At 37.0% G+C, this 15071-nt stretch overlaps 3 protein-coding genes across 3 annotated transcripts; 1 reads left to right on the top strand and 2 right to left on the bottom strand.

Moving 5' to 3' along the window:
* The first annotated feature begins 6991 nt into the window (after positions 1 to 6991).
* Positions 6992 to 8523, top strand: LOC108840307 (uncharacterized). Its single transcript, XM_018613144.2, has 5 exons — positions 6992 to 7174; positions 7491 to 7640; positions 7731 to 7970; positions 8044 to 8103; positions 8181 to 8523. Exons 1-5 carry the CDS (start codon positions 7064 to 7066, stop codon positions 8280 to 8282), a joined length of 663 nt encoding a protein of 220 aa, XP_018468646.1. The 5' UTR covers positions 6992 to 7063; the 3' UTR covers positions 8283 to 8523.
* A 1752-nt stretch (positions 8524 to 10275) lies between these two features.
* On the bottom strand, positions 10276 to 11833 carry LOC108857137 (uncharacterized). The gene is made up of 2 exons (XM_018631076.2): positions 11417 to 11833; positions 10276 to 11340 (listed from the first exon to the last, which is right to left on the bottom strand). Exons 1-2 carry the CDS (start codon positions 11627 to 11629, stop codon positions 10321 to 10323), a joined length of 1233 nt encoding a protein of 410 aa, XP_018486578.2. The 5' UTR covers positions 11630 to 11833; the 3' UTR covers positions 10276 to 10320.
* An 817-nt stretch (positions 11834 to 12650) lies between these two features.
* Positions 12651 to 14849, bottom strand: LOC108862841 (gibberellin 2-beta-dioxygenase 2). The gene is made up of 3 exons (XM_018637100.2): positions 14350 to 14849; positions 13833 to 14175; positions 12651 to 13074 (listed from the first exon to the last, which is right to left on the bottom strand). The coding sequence occupies exons 1-3, from the start codon at positions 14754 to 14756 to the stop codon at positions 12805 to 12807; spliced, it is 1020 nt and encodes a 339-aa protein (XP_018492602.1). The 5' UTR covers positions 14757 to 14849; the 3' UTR covers positions 12651 to 12804.
* Between the last annotated feature and the right edge of the window lie 222 nt (positions 14850 to 15071).

Genomic DNA, 15071 nt, shown 5'->3' with positions numbered 1-15071 from the left:
TAAAAGTACTATAATATTTTATTTTTATAACATAGTGTTTTCTTACTTGAAAATAAAATAAAAATATTTTAACTATTTAAAAATATTTTAAAATATTTTTAAAATATAAATAATACAATATATTTATGTCTACTTACAAATTTGAAATGATTAATAATAATTGAACTATACTATTCAATGAAACATAATAAAATATGTATAAAAAATATTTGGTGTGATAAATAGTGTTACACCAAATTTGGTGTAACACTATTTAATCTACACCAAATTTAATGGGATGGTATAATTTTTAGTGTTCCCTTGAAAATAAAATTACATCAAATTTGGTGTTTTGATGTCCCATTTGAATTGATCCTAAGGGCCAAATATTTGTGATCATCTTCGTTATTTTTACTAGGTTTTATTTTAAAAGAAAAAATATAAGAGAAAAGCATCAAATATGTTATATGTCTAAGGAAATAAAAAATGTTTATTTCGCTGTACAAATATAGGCACCTTCATTTTATATTGGCGATGGCATGCAAAGAAATGTTAACTTGGTGTGTCAAATTGGGAGGTCAGATCCATCTCCCAAAACTAACGTTATCATTAGGGATAATAAAATGGTAAAATCTGCTCCGTTTAAACCCACCTCATTTAAGATCGATCCTATTTAGAACTCATACCTATGTAGACCCATTTAAAAATAGGTCTATTAGAAGTATCTATTTAGAATCCGCGAAATTTATATATACCCATTTAGACCTATTTAAACTATTATTGATTTAATTTTTAATTATTCTAACTTTATACTCTTTTAACAAAAATTAAACAAAACAAATAAAAAAAAATTAACTGATCTTTTATTATATAAACCTAAATCAAATTGTCCTGCTAAAAACTTAAAATCATGAATTTCCACCAAATCCGTAAAATCGAATTTTCTGCCAAAACCGTAAAAATAATTTTTCTCGTCAAAACCATAAAATCGAGTTTTCTTACCAAAACTGTAAAAATCGAGTTTTTGTCAAAACTGTAAAACCGAGTTTTCCCGTCAAAACTGCAAAATCGAGTTTTCCGCCAAATCTGTAAAAATCGATTTTTCCGCCAACTATAGAATACGACCCTAATCGAAATGCAAAAACCGTAAAATCAAAGTTTTCCGTCAAAATCGTAAAATCGAGTTTTCCCGTCAAAACTGTAAAACCGAGTTTCTCGCCAAAACCGCAAAATCGAGTTTTCTCGCCAAAACTGCAAAATCAAGTTTTCCGCCAAAAACGTAAAATCGATTTTTTCCGCCAAAGCCGAAAAATCGAGTTTCTCGCAAAAATCGCAAAATTGAGTTTTCCGCCAAAACCGTAAAACCGAGTTTGTCAGCCAAAACCGCAAAACCGAGTTTCCCGTCAAATCATGTCTTCCCGCAAATCATGAAAACCAAGTTTTCCCACCAAAACTGCAAAACTATGTTTTCTCGCCAAAACTGCAAAACCTAGTTTTGCCGCCGAAACCGTAAAACTGAGTTTTCCCGCTAAAACCGTAAAACCGAGTTTTCTATCAAAACCGTAAAACCGAGTTTTCTATCAAAACCGTAATATCGAATTTTTCCTCCAAAACCGTAAATCGAGTTTTTCCGCCAAAACCGTAAAATCTAGTTTTTATGCCAAAACTGTAAAAATCGAGTTTTTCCGCCGAGACCATAAAATAAAATTTTCCTCCAAAACCACCTAATCACATTTTTCACAAAAGATAATTAATTAAGTATATTAAGTTAAATGGGTTAATAGAATCCCCACTAATTTTAAGTAGAACCCCATTTATAAAATGAGTCTTAACAAAATTACCTATTTAAAACCCATTAAATTAAATGGGTCTAAATTAGCATTTTTTTCTTGAAAAATCCATTAAAAACCCGTGAACAGAACCTATTTTAACATCCCTAGTTATCATAATCACTAGTAAGCAGGTAGACATTGTAAAGCGAAAGGTTATTAGATAAGTGGAAAGTGTAAGGAATAATGCTTTCGATTAACCACAAAATGTTGATTTAATGGTGAGTGGATTCCGAAATCCAGATTGCCAAGCAATCTTAATTCAAAGGCATTATGCTACACTTCACCTTTGGTTATGCAGATACGAGGTTATACATTAAGCCTCATTTGAATATATGAAGAAATGATCTATTGTAGACTGTACCTCTTTTTGTAGATTAGTCTAATCTTTTTCATAAATCCATAACATTCCAAATTAATAAAATATTGCTTTAATGGTGAGTGGATTCCGAATTCCAGATAGCCAAGCAATCTTAATTCAAAGGCATTATGCTACACTTCACCTTATGGTTATGCAGATACGAGGTTATACATTAAGCCTCGTTGAATATATGAAGAAATGATCTATTGTAGACTGTACCTCTTTTTGTAGATTAGTCTAAACTTTTTCATAGATTCATAACATTCCAAATTAATTTAAAAAAACTTTCGAGGAGCCATGAGAATGGCCCATGTGCAAGTTTGGTCTACAATGTCAGTATTAGTTTTTGTTTTCTACGAATAAAATGCATAGAATTTTGCGGTGGAAAGTTTTTAAAAAGATTAAAAATAAAAGAACAAGAATAAAAAAAAACAATTCTTGTTTAATAACTTATTAAATATCCAAATGACACCTTTCCAGTGAGATTTTTATCATATAAATAGTTTAATTTTTATGAAAAATCTCTCAAAACAAAGCTAAGAAATATTTTCATAACCAAAAAACAAGAAGAAAATGATCAAAATTGATTTCATTAAAACATAGAAACATATTTGTACTCTTTTTAATATAAAAATAAAATATTGAAATAAAAATCATTTTTGTTTTCAAATAAACATATTTAGAAATTTTTACGAAATGTTTGTTGGGTAGCCAGGATCAACATCGAACATCTTCACCAAACAGCTTTCAGATCCCAAGGCATTAGAGGGGAGGGTGAAATTGTACAGGATGAAAAGACTTTGGAGGAGGAAAATATTAAGCATCTAACTCTAGAAGAAATGATGGAGATTAATGTGGAAGATAAAGTAGGTAGAAGGAAGACAGGGTAAGGTATGCCAAAGAGGAAAAAGGAGGGGACATGCGTTGATTGCGAATACAAGATGACTAGTTAATGCAGTTGTGAACAGTCAAAACACGAAAAATTCTTTTCGTATGAATAAATGACGTCAATATTCACATGGAACATGTGTGGTTTCAATCAAACGTGCAAACAACAAGCTGGTAGGTATTAGATTAAGGAAGCAAAATTATGGTTAGGATGTTTGGTGGAAACAAGATCTCAGGAGGAGAGTTCTCAAAAGATTTTCTCACATACTTTTCCAGGTTAACAGTATCTGCACAATAATAGCCATCACAGGCTAGGGAGGATATGGGTTTGCTTGTCAGCTGATGTTGATGTGGTTTCTGTTGTGGTCAGTGCGCAAAAGATTACTGGTTGGGTGCGATTCAAAGACACTAAGGATATTTTTATTTCCTAGTTTATCGGTGACTTCAATGTTACTAAGTCAGCTACAAAAACTCCAGATTTCTTGATATTGCAGAAGAGAATTTAACTATTCGTGAGTTCCAAGAAATTATCAGAAGCTGTGATCTAGCTGATCTCCTTATACTGGACCAGAGTTCACATGGACAAATAATCAGGACAGGAACCCTATTAGCAAGAAGCTGGATGAGCTATGGGGAATAGCTGCTGGATATCAAGTTTCCGGCAATCACATACACTGTTTGAAGTAGGAGGGGATCAGATCATTCTAGAATGGTGACTATCTTACGAGACAACCTACCGGGCAACCTTAAACCTTTCAAGTTCTTTACACATGTGGTGAGCCATCAGCAGTTTTTGGAAGTGGTCGGACAAGTTTGGAGCTCAACTGGCCCTCTTTTCCATTCTTGGACAGCTTTGAAGAAGTTGCAAGGATAAACTTAAGATGTAGAAATTAGAGTTTCTCGGGTTAAACATGGAATCTTTTGGTGATCTTACATCTAGGGTAAAGGCGGCTTTTGATGAACTATGTGAAAAGCAAAAGAACGCACTGCCAAATCCACACACTTCAACGTTTGAGAAAGATTCAGATGCTTGGAAGCACTGGCATCACTTATCTGGCATTGAAGAACAATTCTTCTATCAAAATCTAGAGTCCAATGGCTGGATTTAGGAGATAGAAAAAAAAAATTCTACCATAAGACTTGGCAAATCCGAAGCACAAGGAACACCTTTTGCAGACTAATTACTTCAGATGGGGGGTACTAACTGAGCTGGCTGATATCAAGGAGGAAGCAGTGTCATACTATGAAGGTTTTCTTCAGGATCAGGGAATCTCAGAGATGCAGATGTTTCACAGAATACATAAAGGTATTTGCTAGACTACCGCTGTAATGATGAAGACACAACTTTCTTAGTTTGTCCAGTTTTAGCTGACGAAATTCAAGCTGCTTTGTTTTCTATGCCGGAAAACAAAACTCCCAGACCAGATGTTTACCCTATGGAGTATTATAAGGCGGTTTGGACAGTCGTGGGGAAGGATCTCGTAGTTGCTGTCCAGTCTTTCTTCTTGTATGGTTTGATGCCTCGAAGCACTAATGCTACTCTTCTCTCATTAGTGCCAAAGACTACCAGTGCAGAGAAAATGAGTGATTTCAGACCGATAGTTTGTTGCAATTTGGTGTATAAGCTCATCTCTAAAATCATGGTCCATCGGCTTAAAGCCATTCTCCCAAGAGCTATTGAGAAGAACATGTGTGCTTTTGTTCAAGGTAGGCTGCTGCTTGAAAATATTCTCTTGGAAACAAATTTGGTGAAGGATTATCACAAGCCTCAGGTCTCATCTCGCTCCGCCGTCAAGTTGGACATATCAAAAGATTTTGATACTGTGAAGTGGTCGTTTATTGAAGCTGTGTTGCGTGCAACACACATCCCTGACCTGTTTGTAACTTGGATCATGAAATGCATCCGTACTGCAGCGTTCTCTGTCTCTATCGATGGCAAGCTGGAGGTTTTTTCTCAAGTACCAGGGGAATACGCCGAGGCTGTTCTTTATCGCCATACTTGTATGTCATCGTCATCAATTTCCTCTCCAAGCTTCTTAATAAAGTTGTACTTGATGGAACTATAGGGTACCATCCATGTGATATACTGTCAACCTGACGCATCTGAGTTTTGCGGACGATATTGTTGTCTTCACTGATGGCTCATCTATTTCACTCACAGGAACGCTTGCTTTGTTTAGGGACTTCGCTCAAATATAGGGGCTATGTATAAACATCGCAAAAATATTTGCGGTAAGAAAGGGAAGGCAGTCACTAAAATTGCAGCTGCAGCAAGTGGTCTTACTATCTCATCCTTACCCATTAAATATCTAGGTTTGCCTCTTATGACTAAAACAACGACTAGGAGTGACTATGAGCCATTGGTGGCGAAAATGTGTGCCAGGTTCTTCAGCTGGACAAGCAAAGCACTCTCATCTTGCTAGAAGATTACAATTGACAAACTCGATGATTGCAAGTCTCACTAACTTTTGGTGTTCCGCATTCAGCTTCTCTCAAAGCTGCATTGACGAGTTTGAGAGTTTGTGTTCAGCTTTTATTTGGAGTGTATCTCCTAATATATCATCAAAGACTAAAGTTGCTTTGGAAGAGGTTTGTAAACCAAAGGAAGAAGGAGGTCTAGGAGTTAGAAGAATACAAGATATTTCAGTGGTGTTCGATCTCAAACTGATTTGGCGGCTTTTCAACAATTTAGACTCACTCTGGGTTATGTGGGTAAAGAATACTATATTAAGATGATAGTTCTTCTGGGATGTCAGAACAGGAGCAGTGGGATCATGGATATGGAAGAAGCTGGTACAATTGAGGTCCTTAGCTAAACAGTTTATGTGTATGGAAGTTCATAGTGGTAAATCTGTGAGTTTTGGACTGATCTATGGCAACATATGGGGAGATTAACTGAGGTCATTGGGGAAAGAAGAACTCAAAAGCTTTGTATTGTGAGGAATGCAAAGATCGTTGATGTCTTCGTTGGTCATCAATGGAGATTTCATACCGCTAGAGATAGAAACATTAAACAAGTCCTTTCAAAAGTGAAGGAGTTTTCGTTAGTTCTGACGCAAAATGCTGATGATGTAGCGCATTGGAAAAGAGGAGAAGAGGATTATAGAAAGGAATTATCTGCTTATAATACTTGGGACATGATTCGTACTCACCATAACAAGGTGTCTTAGTTCAAGCTAGTTTGGTTTAAACAAGAAGTGCCTTGCTATGCTTTTATAACTTGGTTGGCTGTAAATGATAGGCTTTCCACGGATGAGAGTGTGGGAAGTAATACAAAGATGTCCTTTCTTTGGTGAACTAGATGAATCAAAAAATCACTTATTTTTTGCATGTCCATATATCTATGGCCTCTGGCTGCATGTTTGTGGTTTCTTACTTCGACCAGCCCTTTCGTCGGATTGGGCACAGATTTTGGCTCGTATACTCGGCGTAGTACATGATAGGCTTGCCTCTATTCTTCTAAAATTAGCATTGCAAGTTACTATCTATTATGTTTGGCGCAAAAGAAATAAAAGACATTATTTACAAAGAAGTCGACCAACACACCAACATGCAAAAATAATTGAGAAGACAATCAAATAACAGATTATCTCTACACGTTATTATGAAAAGAAAGGGTTGATAGAGTTGATGCAACTTTGGTTTAGTGCTCGCATTGAGCAAAGTCAAGCATTTAAAATAGCATAGGTTCTGTTTTTAGATTTTATTTGGATAAAAAAAAAATCAATAAATTTAACATTTTATAAAAAAATTTAGCCAGGTAATAAAATGGGTTTGAAAAGAACGGAGCCTCCAGCCCTATAACAATAAAATGGGTTTGAATGTTTGATGAGGCTTATTCCTCTCAGCCCTATAACAAAACAAAGCCTTCTTCTAGTACTTTCCACAAGACTCTCGTTCCCTTCTCACTGGTCTCTATATTTATACTTTCTCAATCTGCAACCTTCTCCGAACAGACTCTTTAACGTTTCGTTAGCTTGAAAAGACTACTCAAAGATTTATACCAATGGCTGAAGAAGTCGGGCTTGATTTGGAAGAACTCAGACAACTCCAGAACATCGCCAAGAGAACCCGTGTTCTCAACCTCATCAGTTCCGAGATTTGCAATTTGGAGAAGGTACCAAAACCCTTATTTCGCCGTAATCGTGTGTTTCTTCGATGGTTAAGATACCTGTTCGATAGAACAGTATTTCGTATTATCTCTAGACTCAGTAATGATCTGAGTGTTCCGAGAAGCACCATTGCATCCTCTCTCTCCCTTGTGTTTATGTCGTGTCTGTTGAAATCTCATGAATCTGTCCCTTGTGTTTATGACGATGTGTTAGTTTTGTAGCCAAAGTAATCATAGAGGTCGTAATCTCAAAGTAATCTCATGGATTGAGGTAGAAATGGTCTGACAATTTAAAGAAGTCATCTTTTTTTTTTTGTGATAGCTGAGAGAGTCGGCAAGCGCTTCAAATGTAAAGCCAGAGCTCGAACCGGTTCCCGCACCGGTTTCTTCTTCGGTTAAGCCGGTTTCTCCTGCATTGAACTACGTAACTCTCGGAACGTTCAGCTGGGATCAAGACAATGAAAAAGTCAAGGTAAAACAGTGACGTTTTATCCTAATCAAGACTCAGTGTTTTTTTTTTTGTTTCTGGTATGTGATGAGCTGCTCTGCATTGTCTTTCAAGGTGTACATATCTTTGGAAGGTGTTGATGAAAACAAGGTGGAAGCTGAGTTCAAGCCCATGTCTTTGGATGTCAAGATTCATGATGTCCAAGGGAAGAACTACCGATGTGCAATCCCCAAGTTGCACAAAGAGATTGTCCCCGAGAAGTGTAAAGTGCTTGTAAAGCCTAAGAGGATTGTTATCACAATGTTCAAGTCTTCGAGAGGAAACTGGATGGACATACACTACAAAGAAGATAAGGTAAAGAAAGCTTTTTTTTATCTTTTTTTTTTGTCTGGTGAAACGAATGGTAATGATATTTTGTTTTGTTCAGATCAAACCTAGCCTTGAGAAAGAGAAAGACCCAATGGCTGGAATCATGGACTTGATGAAGGTTTGCCTCTTTCCTTATCAGTGAGGTTTGAAATATCTTTTCATTGGGTTTTGCTTATGGTTTTGTTTCCTTTGCAGAACATGTACGAGGGAGGAGATGAAGAGATGAAGAAGACGATAGCCAAAGCTTGGACAGATGCTAGGTCAGGCAAAGCTGGAGATTCTTTAAAGGGTCTGTGAAGCCCCTTGTGACCAGTTGGCAATTCAATTGTCGTGTCTTTTGCTGTCATCCACGTGTGTGAATCTAGGCTATCAGTGAAAGGTGTAAAACGAAAACATCTATTTTTCGAGTTTAGTCATATGTTTGGTTTTGCTATTTCTGGAGCATTTTAGACTGTTTAATATTTCCAAGTAGGTCTTATTATCGATCTAATTGGTTATACACTCGTGCAAATGATTCAAACTTGTTCTTGGTTTTGGAATGGATGTTTTTTTTTCTCGAACCTACTAGCTTAAGAATAGTATCATCAAAGTTCTTCAATGGTGCGAGAGAATTGTAGTCGACTGACGCAGAGCAACATATATCTGTGTTGACGGATTCTGCATATGAGTGCTGTTACCTTGATCTACATGCATTGCCGATTTTAAAAATGCCAACAAGGATAAACTATAGCTTAACCGAAGGTGATGTATGTGTAACCAAGGTTATGCAAAAAGCCATCTTAAGGACAAATCTGAGCAAACGGCAATCTGAGGAAATGACGAGGAAGTTGCCTTTCCTTTTGCTCTCTAGTACAGTTAACAAGGTGTTTTGGCTGCTAGTCTTATGTGGCACGGGTACATCTTTGGCATGATACATGGAGACATATCCCAAGAGTCGGCACGTGGAAGCGCTAAAGCAGAGTCACTATAAAGAGAAGCTGGGAAGGTTGAGAGAGAGGGTTAGACTGTTTGGCTCTTACTAATTCTCTAAGATGAGAAACGACAGAGTATGCATAATGCATTTGACTGTTTGATGTGGGATACTTGGGGTTTCTATTGATATGAATTCCGAGTCGCTTAATCTGGCAAAACGTAGTTTCCTCATTAACGGGAATGAACTGGTTAAGTTTGTGTGTGTTCTTATATTTCTTTTTTCTTACTTCACACATCGACAATTTTCATCCTCTGTTTCTAGGCTGAATTCTCTTCTTTCTAGTTTCTATTGGTTGTTGTTTCTTCTCGAGGATCCCTCAGAAAATACTCAACAGCCTTGAATTTAGAAATGACATTGTTTTCGTTAGGTAACTGGCCTGATATCACGGGCTCAAAAGGGTTTATTGATATGTGGATCTCTCCTAATACAACTCTAGCTTTGGTTGTAAGCATGATGTGTTGAAGAAGGAACTACAGAATGAAACGGCTCAAGTATGATAGAAGAGGAAATAGAAACACAATTTTGAGCACTATTCGAGATGGAGTTGATTCCAAATCAAGAGCAACAAGGTGACTAACTAAGCCAAGTGTGGAATAGTATAGTGGGGTATATGTTACGCGGCACTAAAACAAACTTTTTCACATGGCTACCAGCTCTTGACAGATTATGGCTTGGTGATCTCATTAAGCTATGGGCTGGAGGACAAAGATTTTACAGCACATTATGTGATAATCTAGAAGAGGCACATAATCCCCTTTTTCTTCTGCCGAGTTGGAAGCTGTTAAAGAACAAGTTCTCTACTGATTAGACTAGTCTCGCTAATCTTGTCTATAATCCCAGATTCTATTGCATCAAAAGATTATCTTGTCATACATAGTTTTAGGCTACAGCCTACAGGTATCATCTTTGTCAGGTATCATCTTTGAATAGAAAGATGATACCTGTAACCTTGTCTCCGAGGCTCGAAGCACCTTCACCAACAATCTCAGCTGATATCTAGGAAGAAGTTTGTAACCTTTGGAGCAAACCCTAACACAAAAAAAAAAAAAAAAAAAAAAGTTTGTAAACCTTGGCTTATAGTTATTGGTTAGAATATGATTTTACGTTTGGTTAAAAAGAAAGCTATGTTGTGGTCGTCCTCATTCTTTTTGCCAAAAGTACACATTGTACAGTATTTTTATTCAGTTTTGTGTTCCAAAAAAAAATAATCAAAACTCCCCTTAGAGATTTACATTGGAATTGCTCATCAATCAAGAAGAAACTATTACAATCGACGGCCAAAAATTGAATCAAGTTAACAACCAAAGACTTTCGAAGCAGACACGAATCAAAATGGTAATAAGTAAACCAACTCTTGGGTTTCTAAACAGACATCTGTGACGATGGTCTCTTGATCACATCATCCTTGTATCCCAAAGAAGGGGGTCGAACCGGTCTAGGACTCTCATCACCACCAACATCACTAGCCGAACTCTGCTGAACCAACACCGGATAATAAACATCCGTAGAAACCGAAAGCCGAGAAGACGAATCCGGAGACGAAGAAGGAGAAGGAGAAGAGTTCACAGGCAACTCAGAAGCAGCGAACGAAGCCATCGAGAGCGTTCTAGTGAGCGAAGGATTCACCTCAGCCACTTCTTCGATACCTTCATCGATATAAACAAGATCCTGCATCGTTAGCTGATGGTACTCAACGATCTCTCTCAAGAACCTGTTCTCTCTCGCGTAGATCGAGTTCTCATGCGCTAATCTCGCTTTCTCAGCAAGCAACGTCTCGAGCTGGAGCCTGATTAGGTCATCGTCAGCTGGATTGTTGGTTCCCTTCTCCCGGTTATCTCTTAACCGTTTGTTCTCCTCTTCCAGCTGCGAGCACCGCTGTTTAGCGAAAGCTAGGTCGGCTTTAACCGTTTTGAGTTCGCGTAAGAGGAGCTTGGCTTTGGCTGCTGTAGCCATGGCCACGTCACGAGAGGCTTTGAGCTGAGACTCGTGTGGGTTAGGTTGCGTTAACGGTTGCCATGGACTGTTCGAACCGGAGGATTGATTGTTGTGATTATTCTCTGGTATATCCATTAGGTCTGATCCTTTACGCCTGATTTGAGAAGCTACCATCGTACGACCTTCCTCGAACGCTTTCTCGAAGCTGTCCCCGATCTGATTCAGAGACGTCGTGATCTTGTCTATGCTTTTGCGTATGGTTGGATTGTTATTATTATTATTATTATTATTATTACTCGAGGGCGGCTCCGAGACGACGACGTTTTGTCGTCCCTGCTGCTCTTCCTCTTCGTCTTCGAGGATTGATTTGGCTTTTTGAGCTAGGATTCCCCAGAAGCCACGACTCTCGTTCTTGGTTGCATCTTCGTAAGCCGTGAATCCTCGCACCTGAAAAAAGTTACGGATTTAGTTTTTTTTTATGTTTCTTGCGGGAAAAGTTATTGAGGGAGAGAGAGAATGTGACCTGGGGATTGGCATTAGGGTTAAGAGAAGAGGAAGCGCGGATTGCTTGAGCGGCAAGGGAGGAATGAGAAGAGAAAGATTGAGATGATCTGAAGGAGGATCCGTTATTGGAGTGACCTTTGAGATCACCGTAATCGTGATCAGGTGTTTGATGATAGATCTCGTCGTTGAATGTGGAAGCTCTTGTGATCCCTTGTCTTCTCCGATACGCCATTTCTCATTCCTTTTGTTCGGTTCTTCTTTCTCTCTGTCTTTGTTCTTATTCTTTCGTTTTTTGTTATTAAGAAAATTGTATATCGCATTACAATCTTTTATCCTCTGGTTTTACGTAATTCACGTTCTTAACAAGTGTGTGCCACAATTTCTAATATATAAAAGAAAATTGTGTCATCACAAACGGTTAACGGCTCAATTGTTAATTTTCATTATTTTGTGAAATCATTTTCTAGATAAATTTGTAACAATTAGCTTTACTGTGCAATCAAATTTTGTCAAACAAAAAAACTCGATTATTTTAAATTTCATTTTAACAATATCATACATAAAAAAGCAGTATAGATATAATATATATAGATATATATATATATATAGATATATATATATAGATATATATATATATATAGATATATATATATATATATAGATATATATATATAGATATATATATACACACACATATATATATATATATATACATAATTTCATTGCATGATGACATAGGTAAAGTTGAACACTTATATTGTTTGTTTCTCTTGAAATGCAAATTTAGGTATAGCAACAACTCACTTGTTATACATTTTTTTAATGGACTTGAATGTTGCAGGCCAAGACCCACATTAATCTCTAACAGTTGGATATTTTCTTTTCTCATATATTCTATCGGCTGATCCGGACATTTTCGGCTTATTCGAGTTTGGAATGCCTTCTGACTAATGCCAGGATGTGGACCGATCATCGGTTACAGCCCACGATGTTAATCACTTAACAGACTGATCAAATAATAATAATTTAATTCATATGAGCAATCTAATTCAAGACTAATGTGTAGGTACTAAGTCCCAAGAAATGACCACTAGAATATCACTAGTTAGCTGGAGTTAGATACTTACTGCCTATCCATACAGATGGATAATTTGAGAGTATGTTTTGAACCCGATTTGTTATACCTGGACACCAAAGTAAAAATAAAAGAATTGAGCTTTAGAAACTGAAAAAGAAAAAGATAGAATCAAACGTTAAATGAATGATAGAGAATTTCCATTTCTTTCTTTTTGTAATTATGACTTTTTATCATACAAAGGATGATAAGGATCATAGTGACTAGTTTCATACATTAGAGTGAGACTTTTTATCATACAAAGGATGATAAGGATATCATAGTGACTAGTTTCATACATTAGAGATATGAGTGAGAAGAGGTTGTTTCTCAAAGAGACCAAGCCTATAATCACCAAGCTTAGACTTGTAAGCAGAAGATTTGTACTGAGACCAAGTGAATTCTTTGTAAAGCCAATCCTCTTGCTTAGGGACTAGACTCGACAATGGCGCTATCTTCTCGCTCAATGGCGGTCCTCCAAAATATATCATCGAGACTCTCGATCTCCTTGTATCAGCTAAGACTCTGTGTTTTACACTCTTGAACCTTCCATTTGTCATAACCTACAATCACCGCGCAACTTTAATAACCATAGTTCTTGTGTGGGAATCAATCAGACTATGAAAATATTGTAGGTCCGCCTTAAAGTTAATTAGGATAAAAGAATACTTTTTCAAAATGGCACTTCGAAAGAATATACTGCATGCATGCCTATCATGTAAATAGTAATTGTCACCTGAGGCTAAGTGTTTTATATACATAGATTTTCTAGACTTATACTCAATAAAAATGATCGATTTTAAAATATTCTTTAAACCAGTTTGAAAGAGAGAGGAGACTAGAAGACATGGCATGTGAGAATTTTTCTATACATTTTTTTAAATGGACTTACGAAAGAATATACTGCATTATATACATAGATTTTCTAGACTTATTATACCCAAGAAAGAATGATCGATTTTAAAATGTTCTCTTAGACAATTTGAAAGAGAGAGAGAAGACATGGCATGTGAGAATTTTTCTCTACCCTTCACACCAATCTCAATCACTACATTGATATTCCAATTTAGGCAAAAAATAAATAAAAATCGTACCTTATACAAGAAAAAAACAGTGAATTTAATATAAATATGTGTATGTTAAGTTAAATCTGAAAATACTTTTATGAGTTTAGACCACCATTTAAACTGCAGGAATGTCTCAAACACAGCCATCAAATCTTAAATATTCCTGGTATTAATCATAGTAATTTAAAGTTCCAAAAAAATCAAATAGTAATTTCTCTTTTTTGTATATTAAAAAAAAGATAGTAAAAATGTACCTGAAAAGCATCTCCAACATTAATGAAAAAAGAAGAGTGATCAGGGGGGACAGCGACCCAACTTCCATCTTTCATACATATTTGAAGACCCGCCGTGTCATTCGACCTTAGCACTGAGATTATTTGTGGGTCTGTGTGTTCCCCAAACCCTACTTTCACCATGTTCTCCTCCTCTTCCTCCGCCGTCGGATAATGGTTCAGTCTCAAGCAAGAGTCACTCTTCTCATCTCTCACCATCTTACTCAGTGTGTCCCTTGGCTCTATCCCTAACCCTTCCGCCACCATCTCCAAAACCTTGCACGACACTTCCTTCAACTCGTGCATGTATTCCTCCACCGCCTTTCTGTTTTTGTTTCGCTCAAAAGGGTCATATTATGGCGAAAAAAATAGTGTAAACAGAGTCCCCTGTTTCTACTTTAAGTGTTCAAAAAAGGAGTGATGTTATGTCTATTGAATAAAATTATGTTCTCTGGTAGTTTGTCTATTAATGAAAGTAATGTTTCTGAGATTCTTTTACCGGAAATTTTGTGAGGTTTGACGGAAAATGGTGGAGGTTTTGGGGGACGAGAGCTGAGGGTTAGCATTAAGGAGGATATACTCAATCCACCCCACGTCACCGTTTGGTCCAATCCGTTTACTACCATAACCGTACGGTTCAGGTGGACCGGACTGGCTTTTAAGAGTCTGTGGCAAGGCGAAGAAGTCGATAGCCTCCTGCTCTAACCGGGTCATGAGGCCAGGTCGGACTCCATGGTTCACAACCTTGAAGAAACCAAACTCCTCACAGGCTTTCACGATTAAGGTTTTGGCTTCTGGGTCGGTTAGGTCCACGACGGGGATTGGTTGGGATGTGAGAACTGGTTTGTATGTTGGGATTGCGGATATGTGGTTGTCTAAAGCGACTGGCTGTGATAGAAGCACCATGTTAGGTTTATTGTGGGTGCGAGATAGAAAAATGGTTGAAGATTGGAGCAGAGGTTTAAGGAGGAGTTTGTTTTGGTTTAGGAACTATCATGGAACTATATTTGCTTGGCATTTATAGGGAGTGGCTTGTGGGAGACGGGGAAAAAGCATTTCATATGTGTATAATATAAGAACTTTATTTTATTTAAATGTTACTATTATTATTTTTTTCATTCCTTAATTTAGTCATTTTTTAGTTTTGCATGTCGAGTCTATCTCCGCACTATTTTTGTTTTTATCTTCTAATTAGGGTTGGTGAAATCGAAGTTGGCATAG

Source organism: Raphanus sativus, chromosome 1, assembly GCF_000801105.2.
Source record: "Raphanus sativus cultivar WK10039 chromosome 1, ASM80110v3, whole genome shotgun sequence".
Lineage (NCBI taxonomy): Eukaryota > Viridiplantae > Streptophyta > Magnoliopsida > Brassicales > Brassicaceae > Raphanus > Raphanus sativus.
This window is presented reverse-complemented; position numbering and strand designations above follow the sequence as displayed.